Source organism: Mesoplodon mirus (genome assembly GCF_964341445.2).
Source record: "Mesoplodon mirus genome assembly, chromosome: 3".
Lineage (NCBI taxonomy): Eukaryota > Metazoa > Chordata > Mammalia > Artiodactyla > Ziphiidae > Mesoplodon > Mesoplodon mirus.
In genome coordinates, this window is record NC_138978.1 from 183,909,326 (window position 1) to 183,937,244 (window position 27,919).

At 35.1% G+C, this 27,919-nt stretch overlaps 2 protein-coding genes across 8 annotated transcripts in view; one reads left to right on the top strand and one right to left on the bottom strand.

Moving 5' to 3' along the window:
• SPATA17 (spermatogenesis associated 17) overlaps nucleotides 1-19,144 on the bottom strand; it is a 180,153-nt gene extending 161,009 nt beyond the window's left edge. The window contains exon 1 of the mRNA XM_082616091.1: nucleotides 19,043-19,144. Coding sequence (XP_082472217.1) covers nucleotides 19,043-19,110 — 68 coding nt within the window. The 5' untranslated portion in view covers nucleotides 19,111-19,144. The remainder of the gene's footprint in view (nucleotides 1-19,042) is intronic.
• A 280-nt stretch (nucleotides 19,145-19,424) lies between these two features.
• Nucleotides 19,425-27,919, top strand: part of GPATCH2 (G-patch domain containing 2) — a 168,119-nt gene continuing 159,624 nt past the window's right edge. For all 7 annotated transcript variants that reach the window (XR_014293526.1, XM_082615482.1, XM_082615485.1 and 4 more), the window contains exon 1: nucleotides 19,425-19,584. Coding sequence is in view for 6 of the 7 variants with exons in the window: in XM_082615482.1 (XP_082471608.1) it covers nucleotides 19,529-19,584 (56 nt within the window). In the remaining variant the exon portion in view is untranslated. The remainder of the gene's footprint in view (nucleotides 19,585-27,919) is intronic.

The window sequence follows — 27,919 nt, forward strand, 5'->3', positions numbered from 1 at the left end:
TTATTGAATAAATCTGACATGTAACATTTTGTTAAGCTTAAGGTATATAGCTTATTACATAGATACATTTACATATTGTAGTATGATTTACAATATAGTGATATTTATCATATTACATAATTAAAATACAATATTATTGTCTGTATTTATTATATGAATTAGATCTCTATGGCTTATTTACTACTCATTACACATTTGTACCCTTAAACACCATCATTCTTAGCCACCCCCCTCCTCTGGTAACCACCATTTACTCTGTTTTTTATGGGTTTAAGTTTTTTAGATTCCACATATAAATGATCTAATATAGCACTTGTCTTTCTGTCTGACTTACCTCACTTAGCATAATGTGCTCAAGATCCATCCGTGTTGTCACAAATGGGAAGATATCTTCCTTTCTTACGGCTGAATAATATTCCATTGTGCATATGTACCACATCATTTTTACCCATTCATCCATTTACGGGCATTTGGGTTGTTTCCAAATCTTGGCTATTATAAATAATGCTGCCATAAATGTGGAGTGCATATATCTTGTCAAAATCCTGTAGTCATTTCTTTTGGGTACATACCCAGAAGTGGAGTAGCTGGATCATATGGTAGATCTATTTTTAATTTTTTGAGGAATCTTCAAATTGTTTGCCATACTGGTTGGACCAATTTACATTCCCACCAACAACATACAGAGGTTCTCTTTTCACTACATCCTTGACAGCACTTGTTGTCTCTTGTCTTCTTGATGACAGCCACTTTAACAGATGGGAGATGATATCACACGGTGGTTTTTGTTTGCATTTCCCTTATGATTAGTCATGTTGAGCATCTTTTTATGTGTCTGTTGGCCATCTCAATGTCTTCTTTAGAGAAATGACTATTTAGTTCTTCTGCCCATTTTTTAATTGGACTGTTTGCTTTCCTGTTATTGAGTTGACTGAGCTCTTTATATATTTTGGATATTAAGCCCCTATCTGATATGTGGTTTGCAAAATTTTTCTCCCATTCCATACTTACTACTTGGGACTTTGAGTGTGTCCACAGCTCGGTAGAAAGGCTCTTAATTGGGGTGGGGGTGAGGGGTGGGGGTGTCCCAGATGTCCATGGGCAATCCTGTTGCCTCCTGGGGCAGACAGAAGATGACTTCCTTTAGTTCTTGTGGTCTGCCTACTTCCCTGTCCTTCATCTCCCTCAGTCACCGAGTGTCCTCAGAGAGAGCAACTGGTCCCTCGAGTTGCAACACGTGTGGCTGGGCAGACCCTCACTCACCGCCTTCAGCCTCCACCTCCTCTTCCAGAAAGGTTGTGTCAGCTCACTGACAGGCTGGCCTCTGCCTTCTCTGCCATCACTCTTCTGCTGCCACCATATCCAACGCCACCTCCCTTGTTCTGCTGCCTCCTCTGCCATCTAATCCATCCACTTTCAGGTGCACAAATGGATGGATATCCCAGGTGTCCTCGTATGTTGTGCAGAGGTGCTTTCTTTCTTTCTTTCTCTTTCTTTCTTCCTTTCTTTCTTTTTTTTTCTGGTTATGGATGTCTGATTAGTTTTAAATCAAAGTGGAGAGAAAAAAGGAACAACTTATGCTGCCATGATGCTACCATCACTTTTAGCATGCCATTTAAGCCAAAGATGTATATATGACATATTCTGTGCTCTCAAGCTTGCAAACTATTGGGTGGGCCAAAATGTGCCTTCAGCTTTTTAAGTAAAAATAAAAGACACATTTTTCATTTTCACCAAGAACTTTACTGAACAACGTATTCACCCTTTTGTTCCACGACCTTCTGCCATTTTTCAGGCAACTTCATAATTCCATCTTCCCAAAACTTTTTATCTTTTTGAGCAAAGAACTGTTCCAGGTGCCTTTTAGAGTCTTCCAGGGAATCGAAATTTTTTTCCATTAAGAGAATTTTGTAAAGACCGAAATAAATGGAAATCCGAAGGTGCAATGTCTGGTGAATATGGAGGATGAGTCAGAACTTCCCAGCCAAGCTGTAACAGTTTTTGCCTGGTCATCAAAGAAACATGTGGTCTTATGTTATCCTAATGGAAGATTATGTGTTTTCTATTGACTCATTCTGGAAGCTTTTCGTCGAGTGCCGCTTTCAGTTGGTCTAATTGGGAGCAGTACTTGTTGGAATTAATTGTTTGGCTTTCTGGAAGGAGCTCATAATAGAGGACTCCCTTCCAATCCCACCATATACACAACATCCCCATCTTTGGATAAAGACCAGCCTTTGGTGTGGTTGGTGGTGGTTTATTTTGCTTGCCCCACGATCTCTTCCATTCCATGGTATTGTGTCCACTTTTCATCACCCGTCACAAATTGTTTTAAAAACGGAACGTTTTCATTACATTTCAGTAAAGAATCACGTGCGGAAATATGGTCAAGAAGGTTTTTTCACTTAACTTATGTGGAACCCAAACATCAAAGCGATTCACATAACCAAGCTGGTGCAAAAGATTTTCAACGCTTGATTTGGATATTTTGAGTATGTTGGCTATCTCCTGTGTGACTTAACATTGATTGTTCTCAATTATTGTTTCAATTTGATCACTATCAACTTCAACTGTCCTACCTGCCTGTGGAGCATCGTCCAGCGAGAAATCTCCAGCACGAAACTTTGCAAACCACTTTTGACACATTTGATCAGTCACAGCACCTTCTCCATATACTGCACAAAACTTTTTTTGCATTTCAGTTACATTTTACCTTTCTTGAAATAATAAAGCATAATATACTGAAAATGTTGCTTTTTTTCTTCCACCTTCAATATTAAAATGGCTACACAAAAATTTACCAATTTTGATGTCTTTTTTTTAAATGCATGCTGATATGACAGCTGTCACATACAATCTAACAAAATTGTTTCAAATGAGGTTAAAGACAATTAAGCGCTACTACACCCATCTTATGGAAAAAACGAAAGAACCTTTTGGCCCACCCAATAATAGAACTGAAAAATAATAGCAACAGTAAATAAAATTACATGAAAAGTGAAATACTGTATGAGAAAAGTAAAATACCATGTCAGAAGGAAAGATCTGGAAAATTCAGAAGTAGAAAAGTTTTTTTCGTTTGTTTTTTAGGAAATAATGAGTAGGGAGAGATGGGAGTCAAAGGAAGCATTTTGAGTAGTTTCTCAGAGGATGGGCAACTCTCCTGATCTGTATATCTAAAACGCCTGTGCTGGGATATTCCTCAGGCACTTCAAATTCAACATATCTAAAATAACTCCTCTCATCCCTCCTCCACACACACCCATCCTCTATTCTTCTCTCTTAGAACGGCTCTTTTCTGCAAGCCATTTCTCATGAAAGACAATATGATTCACCCAACTGCTCAAATCAAAAACTGCAAAACCAATTCTTTGCATTAGTTCATGTCTTCATATTTTTAAGATTAGTTACTTGCAAAAGCATTGTTTCCTAGACACTAGTCTTTTATTCTACTCTATCCTTCAAGCTATTGTTTGAATGGTCTTTCTAAAACATGAATCTAATCAAGCCCATTTTTTCCTAAAATCCTTTCATGGCAACCCCACAAAACACCCCAAGTCTTCTGAATGAAGTCTAAAGCCCTTGAGATTTCAAAGTCCTCCCAGCTCTGGCTCAGACTTAATCTCCCATGTTTTCTTTTACCACTTCAATCCTATGATAGAGCCATTCTACTCCTATAGTTCACAGAACAGGCCCTGTGCTCTCTTGCCCTCAAACTATTACAAAACTACACCCTCTTCTTGAACTGACTTTTGCAACTTCCAGAGAGATGTATCTTTATAGTACCCTGAAGTTTCTTCTATATACTAATTATAACATTTATCTTCTTGAGAGGCTCGCCTTTTATTCATATCTGTATCCCAACATGTACTAAAGTATCTGATACATAGGAGGAGCTAAACTAATGTTCGTGGAAGGATGGAAGAAAGAAAGAAAAGAAGAAGGAAGAAAGGAAGAAAAGAAGGAAGATATGATAAGTAATAGCTGAAGCCAAGGCAGAAGGCAAAGTTCTTAACGGTTCTCAGAATTTTGTGTATAATATTAAGGGATATTAGACTCCCTGAATATCATCATTGTGGCACTGGCACCACACATCTCCAAAGTTTAACAGACTCTGGTTCAAAAAAATTTATAGCGAAAAGTGTTAAATAAGGGGGAAAAAAAACAAAAAACAAGACCCAAGTATAAGAGACAAGTATTTTGCAGTTCATTAGAAGTTAATGGAAAGGCATCAAGAAAGGGAGATCATGATTAGACAGTGTCAAATGCCATGAAAAAGTCATGAAAACAAGGCCAGTTTCAAAGGGTTACAGGGTTAGAAGGAATCTTTCATTTTTCTTTTAACATTTTATCCTAGTCAATAATAAGATATCCTAGTGCAGGATATAAAATGTCATTTAGGGCAAATATAGAAAAGATAAAGCAACACAGTGTCTAGTAGAGCAGGCAATTCAAAGAAGATAGAGTGTAAAGAAGATAAGGAAAGAAACATTTATTGAAAGAGGTTGATGTAAAGTCAATTTCATGATAATGGGATAAAACGGTTTCTCATGGTTATTTAACCCTTTTTATCATTAGCATTTAATATAACTATAGTAGGTCTGTTTTTCAGTTTTAAATACACAGTTGACCCTTGAATAATGTGGGTGTTACGGGATTTTTACAGTCAAAAATCCATGTATAATTTTACAGTCAACCCCCCATACCTGCAGTTCCACATCCACAGATTCAACCAACTGGGGATTGTGTAGCACTGCAGAATGTATTTGTTGAAAACAATCTGAGTATAAGTGGACTCAGCCAGTTCAAACCCATGTTGTTCAAGGGTCAACTATGCTCTATTTAAATTATTGAAAACATTCTTCTGTCCTTCACCAGGAGCAATCAACAACTGACTATCTTTGCAAAGGAGGGAGAAAAAATATAGGGTATACAGATATGCCTACGACTTCTTTTCAACTAGTGTATTAGTTTGAACTTACGCCTTACTTATAATTGTCATAAGAAATACAGAAGATAAGCAATCAAATTATCTGTCCTGAATTTATGTTTTTTTAACTCTCCTGGTAATAATGCTAACATGTAATACCTAGTCAAAAGGAAGATTAAATAATTTCTTTTTGGAGTTATTAAAAAATCTCTGGGGGGCTTCCCTGGTGGCACAGTGGTTGAGAGTCCGCCTGCCGATGCAGGGGACACGAGTTCGTGCCCCGGTCCGGGAGGATCCCACATGCCGCGGAGCAACTGGGCCCGTGAGCCACAGCGGCTGAGCCTGTGCATCTGGAGCCTGTGCTCCGCGGCGAGAGAGGCCGTGGCGGTGAGAGGCCTGCGCACCGCGATGAAGAGTGGCCCCTGCTTGCCACAACTAGAGAGGGCCCTCGCACGGAAATGAAGACCCAACACAGCCATAAATAAATAAATAAATAAATAAATAAATAAATAATCACATTACAGAAGAGTATTTTAAAAATAAATCTCTGGGTTTTTTTTTAACAGTTATATAAATAAAAGCATACTATGACACTAATAAGAACCATATATTAAATTAAAGGGACATGCTTTAAAATAACTAGTAGTTAACTTACTGCTAAGTTTTAAGTTATGTGCTGAAATTTGACATCTATAAACATTTTTCTGTTGCCATTTTTTTAACTGCTTAAAAATGTAATTTACAGATACTTGGGTTGCCACTGGGATGCTGCATACTCATGCAATATGTCATGAACTGCTAGACATTTTATGTTTAAAATGAAAAATGTGGGTAACACTTTATTTTAATGGTATATTAATTAGTTCAAAATTACAATGAAAATAATATAGCAGTGAATAAAACATGACATCTACATGAATTTGAAATAAATTTATTATGATCAGCATTATCACAATGAATACTAAGTGAATTAATAATGATGAAAGACCAAAAGTATTACCAGGAATGTAATAAAACATCGAGAAAAAGCTGGAAGTTTCCAGTCACTTCATCATCAGCTAGAAGTATTATAACCCTGGATAACACTATGTGCACATATGTAATTAGTGACCAGAAAATAACTGACAATAAATAAAAATGAAAAAATGTGTGGTTAAGTATTTTTCCAGCAATATGCAAAAAATATGCATTTTACACATCAAAATACTATGCTTAGTCTGACCTTAGCTACTAACTAAATACTAGATTAAAAACCCAATACGCTTTCCTTTTCATTATCATATAACTTGTAGCTATTTTAGACATTAGGAATAAAATTCCGATAGTAGCTGTCCTGTGTTATAAGACATATTGATGTGTAAAATGATTACTTTTTTCCATATCATTTCACTATTAGGTCTTAAAGGATTTCAAGCTCCTTAAAGGCAGGAATTATGCTTATTTTCTACATGGGGTTCTGATTATCACCCATGTTACTAATAAGAGGTCAATAACTACTTGATGATGAGAAATACGACATTTTAGAAGGTAGAAGCCATGCTTTGTTTTTCATTAATAGCTCTCGTTATTATTATTACTTCACAGTTCAATGAATCATGGGTTGCAAATACATAAGCATTAGATCATAAAGTAGGAATTATCACAGTTTGTCATGTAGATTTATACTGTTAGTGTACTTTTAAAATATTTCCTATTGGCTTTTCTTCATCTTCCTTCTCACTTCTCTTCACTTCATTTCCTGAACAAGTCAGTCCTAAAGAAATCAGCAGTGGGCAAGAAAAGCAAAGATCTGTGCTGGCGGGTGGGAGGATGGGGAGGACCCCATGGCTCAGCATGGGGTATAACAGCCTGTGCGGGGTAAGGTGGGCATCCACATGCGGGGGCAACCCCTGGGGTAGGTTGTCCCAGTCTGAGTAAGGAGAGTATTCCCATGGAGAGGCCTGGTTTTAGTGTGTTGAGGAAAGGTAAAGAAAAGGTACACATGGGAGGGCAGCCAGACAGGGAATCAGAGCCCAAGAGTGATGAAAAGAGTACCCAAGTTGGCTGGGAGGTGACAGTTCAGCACAGAAAGGAAGACCCCACACAGGGTGGAAAGTGGTATACCTAAAAGAAAAAGCAGCTGTGGTGACAGGAGTTTGATTACATACAGAGGGATTGGTCAAATAAGTGAATATATTAAAAATAAAAGAAAAGGGAAAAAAATGAGAATGAACTCTGTAGTGCTGGATTTGAAACAGAGTGTCAATGTAAACTCATGGATTTCAACATCTACATGGACAGATGAATGGATAGATACATAGATAAAGTATAGATGTAAACTCTGTGCAAATGCATATATACACATATTTCCTAGCTCTGTCCACTTGAGAGGGCTTGAGAACAGCAACACCCAATGGCACAGGCATCTACTAAAAGAAACAAGAGGTCCTTGAAGAAATGGATAACTCCAGGGCTGGGGCAGAAAAAGTAAAAGCTTAGCCTCAACTTTTTTGTGTCAGAAAGCCGGAGAGTATTACCATGATCAGGATACAGAAGGAAGCTTTTAGTGGCTTCCATTAGACAAATCTGGGACAATGCTAGCATGAAGATAAATAAGAGCAATGGATTTTAACCCATTGACTAAAATAAGAACATATGAGTCCATAACGATATAAATAAGAAAATATTTAAATAAATTGAAAGTTAGAAGAGGGACAGCTTCAAACTACTTGCTTTTAAAAAACACCTGTTAGTTACAAAGGAAAAAAGAACATCATAGTGAAGAAGCCTAGCAGACATAACCTTAATGACATTATCCAAATGAACCCCACCAGTAATTGGACAACTCAAAATCATGCAGTACCTGGTAGATGTATTGAAAAGATCAGAGCATTACTTCTGTGATATTTATGCCATAGATACATACCTTGAATCTAATAGAGGAAAAATCAGACAAACTTAAACTGAGGGAAATTCCACAAAATAACTGATCTGTGTTCTTCAAAGGGGTCAAGGTCATGAAAATTGAAGAAAATCTGAGAAAATGCTTTATATTAAAAATAACTAAAGAGACAAAACAAACAGCATTGTTTGCTATAAATAACATTATTGGGACAATTGGCAAAAGTTGGAGTCTGAAGATTAGATGGAAATGTACAAATATTAATTTCTTGATTTTGATGGTTGAACTGTGGTTACGTAGAAAATGTTCTCATATGGAAAAAGAATTTGCAAGGCATCAGATTGCAACGCATCCCCATTTGGTTTTTGAAAGAAGTCTCTCTGTACTGTATTGCAACTTTTATGTAAATTTGAAATTGTATACATACACACACACACACACACAAGAAAGAATAGCATCTCAATATTGTTTTAAATTCTTCAAACACTTTTCATAGCTTAAAATATATTATTTAAAGTAGAATTAAGAGTAAGGGAAATTATCATGCACAAAGAAAACCATCTTACAATGATAAAAATGTTAATTTATCATATCTGTTAAGCAGATATGATCATTTTAAAGGCATATGCACCCAATAATAAAGCTTCAAAATACATGAAGCAAAACCTGACAAAACTAAAAGGAGAAATAGACAAGTTCACAATTATAGTTGGGAATTGCAACATGTCTCTCCAAATAATTGATAGGACAACTGTACAGGAAATCCATAACAATATAGAAAATGTGAATATTTATCAACCAACTTGATCTAATTGATATTTATAGAACACTCTACCCAATAATATATATTTGGTATGTCTTCAAATTCATTGATCTTTTATTTGCAATATTTTAGTCTGATGTTTAGTCCATCTAGTGATTTCTTTCAGATGCTGTGTTTTTTTAATCTCTGAAAGTTTCATTTGCTTCTTCTTTATATTCTATTTAACTTCTCATTATGCTCATATTTTCCTTTAAGTCTTTAAATTCTGAATCGCTATTTAAAAATCCTTGTCTGCTAATTTTATTATCTTTGTATTTCTGGTCTGTTTCTATTAACTGATTTTTCTCCTCCTTGTTATATGTCTTAGTTTGCTACATTTTTGTCCTACTAATAATTTAGGAATAGATGCTGGATACTATGAAGGCTATGCTGTTGAGAATTTGGATTTTGTTCAGAAATTACCTCCAGGAATAAAGACGGGTAATTGGCTGGATAATGTAATTTGTTTCCTTTCTTTCAGAGATCCTAATCCTGCACTGTCTGTTGCATCAATGCCTAGAAATAAGTTTTCATATATTTTGTTCAGTCTTCTAATTTTTCATGGTGAGAGGGCAAGTTTTGTACCAGTTACATCTTCATGGACACTTATTTTATATATTTAATTTTACCTTTTCAAAACAAAATTTGGGGGAATTCCCTGGCAGTCCAGTGGTTAAGACTCAGTGCTTTCACTGTTGAGGGCCTGGGTTCAATCCCTGGTCGGGGAACTAAGATCCCGCAAGCTGTGTGGTGCAGCCAAAATAATTTAAATTAAATTAAAAAAAAATCAAAATAAATTTTTTGTCTTAGAACAAATTTTTAACTATTTACTGTTTATTTCACAGATAATACATGAACATCTAAAGCTTAATCTAAAAATTTAAACCATATAGAAAAATAGAGAAAAAAATTGATTCCATTTCAACCTACCTTATCCTCCAATTTTCAAAATCTAATCATTATTAACAGCTTGTTGTATGATTCCAGATCCATATTTTTGTGTCTCTATGTATTTATACATAAAAATTTCATGCTAAATGTATTACATGCTTTCTATGACCTCTTTTTTTTAACTTTGTCTCAGAGATTTTTATGTCATTATGTATAAAATTTTTCACTCTTTTAAACTGCTACTTAATATTCCATCATGTGAATATGCCTTTATTTATTTAGCCAGATTAGTTACAAATACATACAAGTCTCTTCTGTGCTTTTCCTATTAGAAATAATGCTTTAATGAATGCCTTTTACATAAACCCATATATAAAATACTCTGCACAAATTGTGTAGATATTTCTATAAGGTAAGTAGATACAGTCATATGCATTTTGATGCTATTGTAAATTATATTATTTTTGTAGTTTCAAATTATAATTGCCCACTGCTATTATATTTTTAAAAATTGATTTTTGTGTATTGTGTATTGTATCCGGCAATCTTGCTAAATTCACTTTTTATTTCTAAATCATTTTGTTTGTATGTGGTTTAGAGTTTTATATGCTTAAAATTGTGTTTTCAGTGAATAAAGACAATTTTATGGAGGTTCCTCAGAAAACTAAACATAGAATTACCACATGATCCAGCAATCCCACTTCTGGGAATATACCCGGACAAAACTATAATTCAAAAAGATACATGCACCCCTATGTCCACAGCTGCACTGTTCACAATAGCCACAAAATGGAAATAACCTAAATGTTCAACAACAGATGAATGGATAAAGAAGATGTGGTACATATATACAATGGACTACTACTTAGCCATAAAAAAGAATGAAATAATGCCATTTGCAGCAACATGGATGGACCTAGAGATTATCATACTAAGTGAAGTATGTCAGAAAGAGAAAGACAAATACCATATAATATCACTTATATGTGGAATCTAAAATATGACACAAATGAACATAACTACAAAACAGAAACAGACTCATAGACATAGAGAACAGACTTATGGTTGCCAAGGGGGAGGGGGGAGGGGGAGGGATGGACTGGGAGTTTGGGATTGGTAGATGGAAACTATTACATTTAGAATGGATAAACAACAAGGTCCTATTATTAGCACAGCACAGGGAACTAAACTCAATATCCTGTGATAAAACACAATAGAAAAGAATATTAAAAAAAGAATGTCTATATGTGTGTAACTGAGTCACTTTGCTGTACAGCAGATTAGCACAACATTGTAAACCAACTCTACTTCAATAAAAAAAAAGACAATTGTAGTTCTTCCTGTGCAAAACCCCTTTATTTATCATGCAAAATTTAAAATTACTAAGGAAAGTGTGGATAGTTCAATAAATGGTGTTGAGACAACTGTATGTCTACAGAAAAAAATTAAGTTATTATCTCACACAATACATGCATAGAAATATAACTGCATAAAGGGTGAAGGAAAAATGTAATAAAACTTTTAAATATTATCAGTAAATACAGATAATTTTCTTATAATCATGGGCTGGAAAAGACTCTTCCAAAATAGGCTAAAATTCCCAAAAGCCAGAGAAATAGATTGACTAATTTGACTACATAGAAAACTGAAAGATAGTATGGTAGACATTACCATAAACCTAAAATATATGTATTGGTTTTGGGAGTAGGTGATGGGGGAGCCAGTGGAGGAGTTCTTAAGGCCACTAAAGAGACAATTTAGGCTAGAATAGTGGAGAGGTAACAGATTAGAAGCTAAATAAAGAAGTACCTGCATTATGTATTAGTGACACAATTAGCAGGACTGTTGCCTGTAACTGCTTGTTGATTGAAAATGTACTAATGACTTTTTGACCCTGCACCAAGATGTCTAGGAAGAATACTGAAAGTGCCAATTGGATTCTTTAAACTGCGTAGAATAAGGGGTATCTCATAAATCTCAGCACCACAATGCTTATCTAAATTTAACCATAAATACTACATACAAGTATAATTGTTCATCATTGTTTCTGTTACTTCTTTTGTTCTTCCCCTATCCTCAAATCCTTGTTATGATTTAATTTTAATTTGATTACACAGAGTACTTTCTAGAGAACATTTCCTCAGGTTGGGTACATGGATGATGTAACTCTGAGTCTTTACATGTCTAAAAATATCTCATCAAAAGAATGAATAAGATCTTTGCTAGGTTTAGGATTTTTAGTTGTTACCTTGAATAATCAATAATTATTGTCCTTTTCTAGGTCTCTGTGTTGCATATGAGCCATCCAATGCTGGACTCTTTCCTTAGCAAATCACTTTTCTCTTTCCTATTTATATTAGAAGCTTGTAAAATTTTTTCTGTACCCTTGGATAGATACCATCTAAGAAGTACGTCTTCCAAAAGAAAATCCTGTCTAGGACTCAGACAGTCCTTTCAATTCAAAGCCACACTCATTCTTCAGTTTAGGAACATTTTCTTCTAGTATTTCTTTATTATTAATCTATCTCCTTCCCATTCCTACTCCATATTCTGCAGTGACTATTATTCATATACTAAGTCCCATAGATATGTCTACCACATTGCTTTCCTGAAACATTTATATTTCAGTTATGACTATCCTATTTTTAATTGATTTCTTACATTTTTAAGCTGAAAAGAATTTTAATTGGTGGTTCCAGTAATTTTTTTTCTCTAATTTTATTTCTGTAAAAGTTCTCATTATATTTTTACTAAAGTTTACATCTGTGTCTTCCATTAGTTCTAACTCCACAGTAGCCACCTCTTCTGGCTTCTTAGCTTAATCTCCTTCCTCCAAACTAAAGTTCCCTTGTATGGCTTATGAATTTTCTCTGCCTATTTATGTTGATAGATATTCAATTGGTTGATATCTAGGCAGGACTGCCTGCTCAGGTCACTAGGGCAGTAGTGTACTGACAGGCAGTAAAAGTTACTGTAAAAACATTTTCTGTTCAATGAGCCAGCAGTGAACATGTTGGAGAACTGAGATCTCTCTTTTGGTGCCTGAGGCATAGGTATTCGTTAGACCAATTTCAGGTCAGGAGGATTCCAGAGCTTCCATGGTCAAAGAAAAGAAGCCATTCATTCTCAGAAGTGATTCTTCAAGCTTTTGGTAGCCGATTTTGGAGACATACCAGAGGTCCTACTAGTATCTGCATCATCTGTGGACTCTACCAGATGCAGGCTTCTCTCTAAGCAGTGGGGTTCTTGGTCCTTATAGCTGTGTTTCCCTTATTTTGAAAACTGAGTTGTCTAAACACAAATGTGCAAGGGAGAAAAGAATAAGAGCTGCTGGCTTAGACTCCTATCTCTCCTTCTTCCTACTGAATTTTTGTTTTCTAGAAATTCTTCAAAATTACTGGTCTACTAATTGCATGCTTTTTCCTTCTTAAAATTTTGTAGATTTAGTCTTTAAAATTTTTTTTACACTTAACTGTATTTTGAATGGAATCAAAGGAGAAGTATACATAAGTGCTTAGTATGTCTTCTGATCTAATTCCTCATCTAGTTATTGCTGGTACCAAGAAGAGTTACTGATTTTTCTAGATTTACCTTGTAATCAGACACTTTATCAAATTCATTTTATTTCTAAGAGTTTTTAAAGTAGATTATCTTGCATTTTCTCAGCTTTATAATTTCATGATCTGTAACCAACTTTACTTCTTCCCTTCTAATATTTATTAATAAATATTTCTTTTTTTCTTTTATTACAGTATTGGCTACAATTTCCAGAAAAAGATTCCAAATAGTAGAATTAATGTGTATTTTTCTCTTGTTTTTGAATTAAATGGAACTATCGATATTGTATTTCATCAATACACATGATGTTGGCTATTGGTTTTAGAAACATATTCTTTATTATAAGCACATTTCCCTTTATTTCTCATTTATAAAGATTTTTTAACTTGAGAATTTTATCTGAATGATGGTTACACGGGTATACACATACGTAAAAGTTATTAAGCCGTACACTTATAGTTTATGTACTTCATTAAATGTACATAATATATCAAAATTTTTAAAACTTTTATAAAGAAAAGAAAAATACTCATAAATAAATTTATCAACTGCCTTTCTTATATCCAATGAGTTGATCGTATGAATTTTATTCTTTGCCCTCCTGTTGTGATTTCCTTTAATATTATGATTTTACTGGGTGCTAACTAATGTGACAAAAAATCATTTAATTTTCTTAGTTGACATCTCAATAGGCATTATTGCCTTGTTTACAGATGAGAAAGCTGATATTTAAAGTGTTTAAGTAGGTTAAGAGTATAAATTTATGAGCTTAAGTTTAAGCCTAAAGTAACACAGAATTAGGATTTCAACTGTTCCTGCACTCTGGCATAAATCATCCTTGTATGCTTGGCAGAAGGCTTGCTAAATTTTACTGGTCAGAATTGAGTCCCACTGAACAGAAAAATCAGCAACTAATTAGAATCAGAGGAAGAGACTCGTGTCTATCCAACTAAGTGCTATTTACAATCTTTAGGTTACTAGGACCAAGATGATTGTCCAAAGTCAAGGATATCAAACCAATTAATTAGACTAAGAATGCAGTCAGGAACCTTTGACTATGTTGGAGTTAGAAACAAGTTGATTTTGTTTATGGGAATAATGGATTCCAGAATCAGGCCAACTTAAGGAATATTATACTTTAGGTTGACACAAGGTAATGAAGTCCAGGTAAATCGCTGTTCTTGTACTGGAGAGTACTTGCCATACCAGGTGTTTCCCTTTCCTCAACTTGACCTTAGAAAGGCAGGTTAGACCTTATGTATTTGATGTACCTAATTCCATGCAGGCACTTGATTTAAAGTCCCCATACTCCACGCATAAGGTTTGGACTGAGATGAATCAAACTTCATTAGATCTTTGATCTTTTTGAACAAGTAACTTACACTTTTAAGATCTCATTTTCCTCCGTTGTAAAGTAGGAATAATAAAAATCACTTCATATGATTACTGTGAAAGTCAAGATAAAATAATATCTGTGAAAGCACTTAACAGAGTTCTCAGCACATACCAGATATTCAACTGCATTTATTTCTCTTTCTACTCCCTTCTCTCTATCGTCACGCACTCCCCATGTCCCGTTTCAGAGGGTAAGGGATCTGGAAATTTGAGTTAGCCACTTGGTCTCTACAGTGTCTCTGTAGAACTTCTAGCCCTCTTCCTGAGCAACTGCTTTCTCAATATTCCCCTACACATACCCTTCAGCTAAGTTAGTTAAAAGAGATTTTGACATATATTAGGTTAATTTCTGCTTATATACCTTTAGAAAACTATATACGGTTTAAAATGATTTCAAATCTTATTTATTTTTCTCATAAAGGCAAATTTGACTTAAATTTTCCTAACAAGCAAAACAGGCCACAAAGAGTTAAACTAATCAACGATGGAATTGGAGGAGGAAAGCAGAAAAAAGAAAACAAAATCAAAATGCTCTACCAATTTCAAAATAAGTTTGGAGTTTTCTTCATTATTTATTTTTAAAGACAGAAGTCAGATCAAGTCACTCCTCTACTGAAAATCCCCTATGACTTCCTATCTTAATCAGAGTAGAATCCAATATCCTTACTATGGCTTAAAAGCCCCAAATGATCTGGCTTCCAACCCTGTGCTGCAACACATTCATGCAGGCTTCTGACAACAAGGCCATACCACTTGATGTTACAGCTCCTGAAGGATCATCCCTGAGATCCCTATCTAGTAGGCCTGCTCATCCACTTTTATTAGGACTCTGTTCAAATATTACCTGATCAGAGGAGCATCCTCAGACCACTCTATTTAAACAGGATGTTTGTTCATGCTTTGCTCACCCTACCTTGCTTTATTCTTTTTGGTTACAATCACCCCAAGACAAAATATTCTATGTAAGTTTATTTATGTTCTGTCTCCCTCATGACTCTTTTGTTCACTGCTTTATCCTCAATACCTAGAACAGTCCTTAGCACATAATAGGTGTTCCATTCATATTTATTCAGTGAATATTTAATTCATAAATATAGCATTGAGAATCTAAGTAGCGTGCATTAGGTTCTCATAAGAAATGTGAGAAATAAGTTCCCTTCTGAATAATATTAAAATCTAAAAAAAAAAAATAAAACACAGCTTCTACATGAGAAGTCATGACAGAGAGGGACAAGAATTAAAAAGTAGCTTAACATAGGGTGAACATGTAAAATGCCTGTATATCAATATGTATATGTAGAAATGAATCACTTTGCTGTACACCTGAAATTACACAACATTGTAAATCAACTATACTCCAATATAAAATAAAAAATTACATTAAACATAAAGAAACGAACTTAACCCATCACAAATTTCCTGGGTTCTAGTTATTTAAAACCCTAAAATGTGCTGTTTGTGAAGAGAAATATACAAAAACGATATGATTAACTCAGATCAGATAAGAGGATCAATATTAATATTACAAGTTGTATGTTACTGCATTAAATCTGTTTAAAGAAATAATAAAAATAATTTTTAAAAATTGCAAGTAGGATTCAAAGGTGAAACATTTTGCACATTCAAAAAAGACCAATATATAGCCAATAATGAAGAGACACACACCAGGACACATATATAAGCTAAATAACACGACATAAAAGGATACCACACAGTGGAAGCTCAGTGGAATTCAGTGAAAGAGGGACATTTTGAACTCATTCCTATTAGCATTTGACAGATCAACTAGATGAAATTTCAATAAGGATATGGGGAAAATGAACAATATGATTAATGAACATATACCAAATTCTTCTTTCCACGAATAGGATAGTATAAATGACCAATAAGTCCCAAAGAAATCTCAGTAATTCAGAAGAATAGAAATGAAACTAGGAAGTTATAGTGAAAGTTTAAAAAAAAAAACAGCCAACACTTAGTCAAATAACAACTGTGTAGTATCTTTGTGCCACCCTGTAACATCCTAGACACAATATTCAGTCTCTTTGATGAGCAGACCACCAAACATGAGTGCCCACCAAACATTGCTTGTGGGAGCAACTTCCCAAAGGGCTTGGACAGGTTTGATAATGCACAACTCTATCCGTGCCCCTAGCTTTCTTATCACATCAGCTACCACCATATTTGCTTTTCACTTCTTGGAATTCCACATCTTTCCCCTATGTTAGGCAGAGAAGCTTCTCTCTTCCTGGGTGGACACCCAGGCCCTGGAGGATTCAGGTGCTAATCTAAGCACTTAGTCATAGTATATTTTTCCCAGCAAAGTCATATTTCAACTTCAGAGGCAATCTGGTGCCAGCTGTTAGGTAGAAACATTTTTGCCACTGTCTTGTTACCATCATAGAAGACATTAAAACAAACCAAGAAGAATTAAAATTGTTTCTTCCAACTCTGGTGCCTACATGCTAATGGAGTTGAAACAGTATGCTCATGCCATTTGGATTTCTGGATCTTGGTGCTTCCTGTCAGTTAATTCATCAAAACCAGTGTAGTGGGAAGAAAATCTTGTCTAGTATGGTAGTGAAGAGCATAAGCCTTAGAGTTGGGTTTTTTGGTTTTGAGACTTAGTAGCTGTATGACCTCATACAAATTATCAATCCATCTGAATCTCATGTTCTTTGCCTCATGTAAAGAAGGAATAAATATATAACATGTATGGATGTTTACAAATTAAACGATAGGCCCATACACCTTTTTTTTTTTTACAAAGTCTCCCTTTTTATGCAAAATGGGGCCTGACAGGAACTCTTGTGAGAAATGCAGATTTGCTGGCCATAACTGAGACCCACTGAATCAGAATCTGCATTTTACCAAGACCCTCAGGTGATTCTGATGTACACTGAAGTTTGCAAAAGAACTAATCTAGTCAATAACAGATGAGAAATGACAACCATTTCTTAAGGAACTTGCCCGTTTATTTTTTCATATACTAACATTTTATATGGTTTTTGCTCCTATGCTAATCAATACCCTTTTTTTTAAAACTAGGCAAACTTGGAAGTTTTGATTCCTTTGTGATCTTTAGAGACTCTCCTTCATACTGAAAATATTAATAATAATAATAAATGAAATGGAAGGACTGCCAGCCTATTCTCATCAAGGCCTTTGTATAGCCCTAGTTTTTTCTCCAGACCATCTCCAGCTTGGGGAAAATGTGTCCATTGTCAAAAGTCAGGAGATGGGGACAAAGATTAACACTGAAATCTTTAGAAAAAAATTATGTCTGTTTGCAGTTGCAGGACACTTCACCAAGCTTTTCTAGAACACTGTTCTCAAGCTCTAAAAATATAGATTAATACATTAACTTGTAAAGTTGTGAAAACCAAATGAATATTGTATGGAAAAGTTCTTAATGCAATGCCCAGCATATAATCAGTGCTCAAGAAATGTTAGTCATTTCCCTTCCTGTTCATGCTTGCTCTGTTGTAATTATCTTTTAAATGCCTATATTCCATATTAGGCTATGAACATCAGAGGGATGGAATTTATTTCTTTTAGATATCTATGTCATAAATACAGGACCTTCCACATAATTTATCTATAATTATAGATAATACATAATTTCTGTCTTTAGCTATTTTTCATACACTTATGTAAACCAGGACCAATGATTGATTGAAAGATTCATTTATGGAATTATTAGACAAGTAATTATTGTGCAGCTAAGAGGGATGATACTTATATATCTCATATATAATCTCACAACAGAATGTAAAATTAAATTGTGATCAAGTGCTGTAAAAGGTACACGGTGCTCTAAGAATGTAGTAGGTGAGAAAACTGTTAGAATAAGAATAGCTCAGCAAGATTCTGTCTTCTTGGCACGTTTTCCATTGGTCTAGCGTGTCACTATCTTCTACTGTGGTCTGATTTACTTTTTTTGGATTTTTTCTTAAGTTGGAAAATCTCCTGAGGCACTGCTTCCAGAAGTCCAGTGTTCAAATGAACCACTAGGGAGAAGATTAGGTGTAGAGAGATGGATAAGGCCACTAGTGTCTTCCTTAGCCCTCTTCTATTAATTAACATATTGGTACTGATTATCCTGTCAGAATAGTTTAGGTACTGTCACTTCGGGAAGACAATTGAGTCACAGAACAGTTGAATTCAATGATATTTGTGACATAATGGAGGTTCACATCCCCAGGTAGATGGGGGATACTCTGAGCTCACCCAGCTAAGGAGCCTGGGCGACCCCAGTCAGGCCATTAATCCTTCTACAAGGATGACACAGGTTTCATCACATTGTGGAGTGATGATGTCAAAGGAAAACACTTCATTTTACAAGTTTATTTATACTGGAATTTTAAAAATCATCTCCAGCTGCTAACCATGGCTCCCTGTATCTATAATCCCCCTGTATGCTAACACTACTTTTAAATTTGCGATTCTGTTTGCAGCCCACAAATGACGAAGAGAAGTGGGTGGTACTCAGCGAGTTAGGGAATTTGCTCACAGGAAGCTCCTGTTGAGGAATAACGGGCTGGGGATGAAGCCAGGCCTTTTCGCGCTCCCCCAGTTGATGCCCTACCTGTTCCTGTAGTAGTACTGACGTGCTACAGTCGTCGACCGAGCTTGCAGCCGGGCTAACGTGGCCATAGCCTCAGCGCGCCAGCTGCACCACTGGAGTTACTCTCGGTCTCCTAGGCAACCGGGCTAAACCATTCCGCTGGCCCCGGGGGTTCAACTTTTCGTTGACTTTACATTTTCTCCCTCACACTGTTTCAGTTTCCGGAAGACTAGAAAGAAAAATTAAGAAATTTTGCTTATGAAAAATTTCAAATTATTGGCTTCTATGTCTTCTCCGAGCAAAAGGAGGAGATTCTCGGAGAAGGAAGCTGGCGTGAGGGCGAGGAGGAGAGCTAATGGTTGCTCCTGGCATCCGGTTTCCGCCTCCAGTCGGCTTCCGGAAGCTCAGCTCAAAATGCTGAACTGCTCCTGGGAAGCCGCTGGTGCTGTGGTAGTTGGAGTCTGTTCTCGGGCCTGAGCCTCGAGGCCAGGCTCCTGGGTGTCGTTAATGTTCGGGGCCGCCGGGCGCCAACCGATCGGAGCTCCAGCCGTCGGGAACAGCTGGTGAGGCTGGCGGCCCAGGGGATGGGAGATTTGGAAAGGGTGTGACGGCCGGAGGCCGCTGGACCTGGAATGGAAGGGGGAGGGAGTTGTGATGGATGATCTGAAGACCTTTAGGCCTTGCTCTCACTCGTGCCTGGGATGGACGCAATTTGAAGGCGTTGAGGTGTGTGCTAAAGATTTGCGAAGGAATACAGTTAATGCTTGCTGATGGCTTGTCTACCACGCCACGATAATTTAGGCTTGAACCTTTCTGTATTCCAGGAGCAATTCATTTCCTCATTGATTGTTGACAAGACAAGGGTAGAGAAGAATGTACCTTAATATAGGCCTTATTTCCTCATTTGCCTTTTTAAATTTACTAGATTATCCCAGGTGCTTTGGAAGATCAAATCCCAGAAATCTAGACTCCTGGAAGTTTAGTAGTGGAGGAGACTTCGCCTTCCTACGCCGGGTTTTTGGAGTAGGAGTAACCTACCAGTTTCTGCCCTTGAACGTTCCATTCTAGTTCAAATAAGATGTGCATGGGGTGTCCCTTGAGAACATGTAAATGTCAGGATTAAATTTGGAGTTCCACTACAGTATCATACCACCAACTCCACTTTAGAATAATAGACTGCTTTGACTTGTCAGAGTGCTTTCACAAATACACACACTTTATCTTTATGACAGCCCTATGCTAGGAGATTATCAGAGGCACAGAATAGTTAAGTGACTTGTCCAGTGTTGCCATGTATCCTTTAGTCCTAGAGCTAGAAGCTGGGTTTTGGATTTCTAGTTGAAAGCTCTGTAATTCCGGTCTTGTTTTTCTCCCAAACCCTTTTCCTCCAAGTCTACCTAAGACTAACAGTGAAAGAAGCAAAATTTCCACTGACTGTTCTCAAACGTAAACTGTTGAACAACAGGTGAAATGCAGCTGTAACATGTCTGTCCATTCCTAGATCTGCAGCAAATGAGAATATGGGGGATTCTAGTAGCCTGTGATCTGAAGAATTTCTTTTGCATCACCTATCACTGAAAAGTTAAAAGAATATCTTGCCTAAAATGTTTTGAATGAGATCATATCATTCTGTAGTTCATTTTATAATGAATATAGACTTGTTTATGCTCCTTTTTAAAAAATTGTCTTAGTTGAAATATAGTTGATGTACAATATTGTATTAGTTTCAGGTGTCCAGCATTGTGATTCAGTACTTTTACAGATTATACTCCATTGAAAGTTATTACAAGATAATGCGGAGGGGCAAATTAGGGACATGGGCTGAAGACATACAACTATGTATAAAATAGATGAGCAACAAGGATATACTGTATAGCACAAGGTACTATAGCCATTATCTTGGTTATGCTCCTTTTAAATGCTCATATTTTCCTGTGAGAAAAATAACACTTTTTTTTTAAAATGAGCCTTTTTTTTTTTAATGGTGAAGCAATGAGCATACAATAAAACACGTAGTTCTCAAGTGTTTAGTATTTTTAGTTTTGACAGTTGTATACACTGTGTAACCACAACACAAAACAAGATATGGGACATTTCCATCACCTCAGGGTTCCCTCTCCAGGGTACCTTTCTTAATGTTTCACCATTAAGCATCTATTTAAGGGGGGGGGAGACAAAATGTGCTCTGTAGACTGGTCTGCTCTTGTTATAGTGATACTGATTTGTGCGATAAATGACTATTTAATTTAAAAGTATGAGTCTTTCAACTCCTTTCTCACCCTTCCACCTTCCACCCAATTCATGGTTAGGTACCTCTTTATAATATAGAGAAACCCTCTTTTAGTTCTCTATTTTACTTGACATGGAATTCATCCTTTTTTATAGCACCAGAGTATAACATAGTGCCTGGCATGTTATCAGGGTTTTTGAATGGAATTCTTAAATCATGCCTGATTTGACAGAATGAGTGTGTTCCAGAAATTTGGATCCCTTTTTTCTAGTTCATCTGTGCAACCATCACTTTATTCAAAATTTCGTAATGGAATTGTCTTTTTCATTCATTGATCATACATTTGCCTGTACTATGCCTGTGTGTTTTATGCCGGTGACAAAATATCAGTGCCACTAGGGATGCTACTACTAAGCAGTTATTTGGTGCCGGGTTTTAAGTACATGTATCATCTCTTGCAAGTTTTTTGAGGTAGGTGCTATTATTTTTTGCATTTTAGAGGTGGTGAGACAGGAGAAGATGTAGTTTAAATATACACCCAAGTATCATATTTGCAGTATGATTCCAGTATATCTAAAAAAAAAAAAATTCTTAACTCTCCTAGCATACTGCCTATGTGTCCGATTGAGATACCATATCACAAAGAGTATATAAACCGGAAAGTATATGCCCAGATTCGTTAACCAGGCTAGAATTCTTGATGTATCTAACTCCCATCTTGACCAACTTTTTCTCCAATGTCCAGGCTGTTTTTTCAATTTTCAGGCACCACATGGGTAAATGTAGATGATTCCTCTCTTTCTTAATAGTTTGTTAAAAGGTAGAACTGATATTTTATAATTTAAAAGCCTAAGGAAGAAAAGTTTTATACAATTAAATAACAAAAGTTCTATTTTTTGTGTGTGTCAGGAAATATATGTTTTTTGTGCAAGTTATTATAAGTAGTTCATATTATATTTTTATAAAATCTTTATAGCTGGGAATGTCTATCTTCTCTTCCTGCCACCTCATTCACATACAATTTTGAAAGTAGGGTCCAAAAAGTATCTATTTTGGTACTTAAAATGTTAACCTGCCTTTAAAAATTTGATTCATTTAATGGACAAATCACATTTAGAATTTTGACACACTTTATTACTTTTTACTTTATTAGTGATTTATATTTAAAGTCAATTTCTGAGGGGTTTTTTTTGGAAAGATTTTGAAGGTTGAACTGAACAGATTTTTTAAATTAGTTCTTGATAATGAAACTATTGAATCATTATTGATCTACTGAGCTATAGTATCTATTTATTTCACTTTATGTGGCTTTGCTTTAAAAGAAAGCCCATTACAAATAAACTATTGATTCTGGACCTTTTCTTCTATCATTTCATTTCTATTTGCTATTTTGATTTTCTTTAGTTCTGGAAAACTGCATAGTGAAAATGTGCTTTTTAAATAACTGCTTTTTTTTTTTTTTTTTGCCTTTTGTCTTGAACTCAGTTTCATACTGTCAGGTTTGTCTGAGTCAGGTTTCTGTAATTTGAAATCTGGATTGTTCAAATTTTCAGTCAAGTCATATATTTCCTTTGTTGTTTGTTCATTCATTGTCATTGATTGGTTTGTTCATCCAGCAGACTTTTTAAAAACATCTGTTATGTGCCAAGCATTATGCTAGGTACTTGTAATTAATATTCAGTTGTCTTCATTCTCATTCCTTTTCTAGGAATTAAGAATATATTCAAAAATATTGAGTAGTCACCATGTATGAGCAGTGCATGAGACTCATTTCCTAAATATTAGAAGGTTGCCTAGATGCACTTTAATATATGCTTGTTAGCAAGAATTGTTATGAATTATTTTTTAGGCTTTACATTGTTTGTTTTAGACTTTGACTTTATTTCCTTACGCAGTTTTTTATTCAATAGTTTACTTTTTGAAAGTGTTTACTGTATAAGGAAAGAAGTTTGAATGACTCTTGAAGTTGTTAAATGAAAAAAAAATCAAAAGAATGATCTTCAAATTTAAATAATGAATGAGCTGCCTTATTAGATCACTATTTGGAAAATAGAATTAGAAAAATCACTATTTGGAAAAATAGAATTCGATTTTTTTTTTTTGGTAAAGCCATGTATGAACTGTTTTTTGTCACGTTGCTAGGGTAAGGAGGAAAGAAAGCTTTCTGGGGGTTCCCGTGGTGACAGAAGTAACAAAGTAGTGACTGCCAGCAACACCTCCAGTTGAGTGCAAGTCAGTAGAACTTTTGCTCCCATCATGGGAAATAAGTTTTTCTGTTTGGTGGCGAACCTTGTGGCTCTTAACTTGGAAGGATGATATCCTTTCATCTTTTTTTTTCTTATATCTGTATGTTATTAGGATAGGAGTAGGTCAAATACACAGCATTAATTTTTTTTAACCTGAGATTTTTTGTTTTGTTTTTTTTTAACAGATAAAAGTCTTTAAGGAAGTGCTTAAATTTCTTGAAATCCTATGCAAGATTTTTACAAATGTCTGTTAACTCCTCTCTCACCGTCATTCAGAGAGGTTCAAGAACTCAGAAAAGTTGATGGTCTTAGCTTTTATTATGACATACTCAGGATTCATAGTATACTTTGTACCTCAAAAGAAGAATGATTTGATATTTCAATAACAATTTCCTCTTATTTGTGTGTAGAGGTTGTTGTTGAAAGATGAAATAACTGCTCTCACACATAAGTACCCATTCTTATCCTCACAGAATCCCTACAAGATAGTCATACACATTTTTATGATGAAGAAACAGCATCAAAAGATAAGTAATTTGTCCAAGGTCCTCTGGCTGATGACTATAGTATAATTTAGCTTCCAGATTCTTGCTTTGACTCTTAAAGCTCATGTTCTCTACAGTTTCCTCCCAGCCTTTTTTTCCCCCAGTGAATTCTATTAGAATTCACTATTAGAATAGAATAGAATTCTATTCTATTGACACTATTGCCTAGTGTCAATATAAAGTTATAATTAATCATTTGCATGTTTCAGAATAAGATAGATTCCCCCCCCATGCTACTTTTTTAAAAAAGAGAGAAGATTACTTATAGTTAATGGTTTATATAGATGTGTCAAGGAATTTCTAAACTAGCCCAAGTGTTACCATTTAATGTTAGAGTTATTCTTAATTTCCTATGATCTGTCCCAAAATACATAAATAGAGAAAATTGAAGATGTAATCTCTTAATAGGTTACTAGACTGAGATAAAGACTTGTTTGAACAAATAATATTACCATTAAGGAAGGAAATCTGTAAATTCCTATGAGCAGCAGAAATCTTAATCAAACTTTAGAACATTCTTATGGATCATATTTTGTTAAATTAGTCATAAAATTTAGCCCTTGATGTGGCATTTTGAAGGCTCATCATTTGCCTGTTTAGTCTCCCATGGTCATGGTCTACACTATAATGTGTTCATTTTAATCTGTTTGGCTATTTGCTATATACTTTTAGGACCAACCAAACTTTCCTATCTTAAGTAAAAGCTAACATGAATATCAAGGCATGCTAATTCCAAAACTATTTTCTTCTTAAGCTTGTGGTAGTAATAGTCTATATTCATCAGCATAGTTCTTGACTATGTACTGTTGGTTCAGTGTTTTTGTACTCACTGAATTTTTATTCATACAGAATTTAACACGTAAATCGTTATTCCCTTTAATTTTTGAAGCCAATTGAACAGTTGTATTTAGCAATAGGTACCTTTTAGCACTCCACTCCTAAAATTACTTAACTTTGTAGAAGATCTAATCTTTTACAGAGATGAAGATGAGAATTTTACCATGTACAAGGTGGTAAAGAGTATTTAATTTTTTTTTCCTTAACTAGATATGTGAAAGCTGTAGTCAATTACCCTTTAGGTATACCTGGAAGATTTTTGTTTTATAATGAACTTGGTGGGTTTATTCAGTAGACACACATGTCCATCCTCTTGTTATAGTTATTTTATCGGTATCCAGAAAAGGAAATTATTCCCTAATTTTCCTATATATGCTATATTTTTGCCTTCTAGGAATAGTAGTTATTGCCAATACAGGCTTCAAAAAAGTAATAATCATTGACAGAATGGTTAGTTGTTGGTTATTGGGGGGAATTTGTTTTCTGGGCTTTTTGGACTTCAACTCCTGCTATGCCTGGCTCTACGTTGTTGACTCCCTTTGAGGCCCTTGGTTCTTCGGTCAACTTGTCAGTTCTTTGAGGACATAGGAGCAGTAACTTAGGACTAGGGCAGCTTCCTGATTCTTCTTCCTTGAACCAAAAACATTCGAAAAAACCCTTAAACTCAGTGCAGTGTTTTCTACATTAACTGATCTTCCTCACTCTAGAGCATACATTGTTTAGGAAGCCCTTTTCTGAATTAATTAGAACTTGGTGTTAAAGGAAGCCAAGGAAAGAAATTCACTCATTTTACTGGATGTTTAATGTTGCCTGGAGGAGGACAAACAAACAAACAAACTTGACCTTTGGCCAAATATTCTTACCTGAAACTGGCATATCAATTTCTGGGTTGATCATACATTTTATAGATTGCTCAGCATAATATAATACCACCTGAAAAAACAAAATGCTTATCTATTCAAGTCATTTCCTTTTATAAAATCCAACTTTATATAAATAGTGGGACTGTAATTTTATTCTATTCATTTGGACTAGCTTAAGGAAACGATTAGTGAAGTGTTCTCAGACATTATACTCAGTGCAAACTATTCCCAAAAGATTTCATTTCCATTGGGTTCCAAATGAAGAGAAATTGTTTTATAAATATGAATATAAAACTTACAAATTAGCTAAGTGGTAATTCACTGGATTTTACTATAATTCAGTCTTTAAAACTATGGTTGCTTAATAAACATAGATTTTTGTACAGAAAAGTTACGTATTTCCAGTTTTCGCCTGCAGTAAGAAAGGGCTTACTTAGGAAAATATCTTTAGGATAAAATGTTTCCGGGCAATGGTCTTCAGTAACTGCCAAGGCAAAGGAAATAAATGAGCTATTGGTCATGTGATGGTCTCTTATAATGACTATTTCCGTGAAGCTTGTTAACACCAGTTTTACCTGAGAGGTGTAAGTGAAGCAGCTTGACTAGCTGTAATAGTACTGGCTTATTTACAGGAGTTTTGGTTGAGATTGACTTGCAGGACTCTGGTGAGTTGAAACTAAAGGGGAAAAAGTGATTTGAACTCTGAATGTCACTTGAATGTATTTTTTCTGTGTTTTTATAGGGTTTTTTTTTAAAGCTTTTTAAAGTAGTTTTTTCGTTGATTCATGTTTGAATCACATCATGGAATAAATTAGATTATTCTAGTTAAAATATTTTTTATTTTCTCTTAAGAAAATCAATATAAAATCAGATAAGGCTGACACAATTTTAATAATGTTATAAAGAAATTTTGCTTTCATTTTTAGTAATATTATTGGTTATATTTGGTTAAACTGCATTAGTCACAGCAGTATAATGAATTAATTTAGATGAAATTAATGAATAGTATCAAATTTCAGAAGATTAAATCTGATGTGCTAAGCTTTTTCTAATGTTAGGACCATTACATTTTTCTCTTCTAAAGTAAAGCACTAAAGTTTAACTTCCAAAATAACCTGCAATTTTAGTTGGAGATTATATTCATGCATTGAGTTAATTAAGTTCATATTACTATTTAGAACCAGTCATTCACCCATTGATAAGAAAACTATTTCTTCAAAAAGTAAATTCCTCCAGAACCAGGTGATGGTGAATCTTCCTTTAGACAAAGGATCTTTATTGTAGTACATGTTAAACTGGCTTCCAGTGAATTTTTTTTAAAGGTACAGTATTGTTTTCAGAGATAATAATTCTCAGACTACGTTTCCTCCAAAGAAATAGTGTTAAAGGAAAAAAACAAAATACTCACTTCAATAAATGGAAAACAAAAAAGGCAATTATTAACATTTAGGTATTGAAATAAGATCCATTTGGCTTATCAATGTAGTTGGAATTGTAGCCCTTGTATTGGCTTAATGCTAATTCCTATGTGACGCATATTTCTCTTCATCAAATTCAGTGTTCTGAAACCCGAGTAACCTTTTAAAGGCAAAAAGAAATTTTTAGAGGCCCTCCAGATTTCATTTAAAAAATATATATTTGAATCACCATGTTTTTGAAAAATGTTTGTCTATATAAACTTTTTGTTTATTCATTCAGAATGGAGATAGATCTGGAAAATACAAACCCACATTAACTGAAAGACAATGTCCTATTACTTAATTGCTCACAGTATGCATTTTACTGAGGACTACATCACTGGTTCTTTTCGACTCACTTTCACCACCCAACTGCCCAGTGCTTTATGTTGACTCAGGTCTCTCATCCCTTTATTCTGTTCAGAAGAATATAATGCTTAACTGTGAGTCATCAGCTTTACATAGATGCGTATTAAATCTGTCTCAACAATAAATAGTATCCCCTGCTGCTAAATCAATCATAAATAAAAATGCAAACCAGATACTGGACTTGTGTAGCTGTTCTTGGCTGCAGTTGGGTGAGCATTCAGGCTCTGGAACCAGATTGCCACGGTCTGAATCCTGCTTCTCCCACTTCCTACATGTGTCACTTTGGGCAAGCCTACCTTAAATCTCTGTTTCTGTATATTTCTGCTACCACCTTATAGGGTTATTATGTGA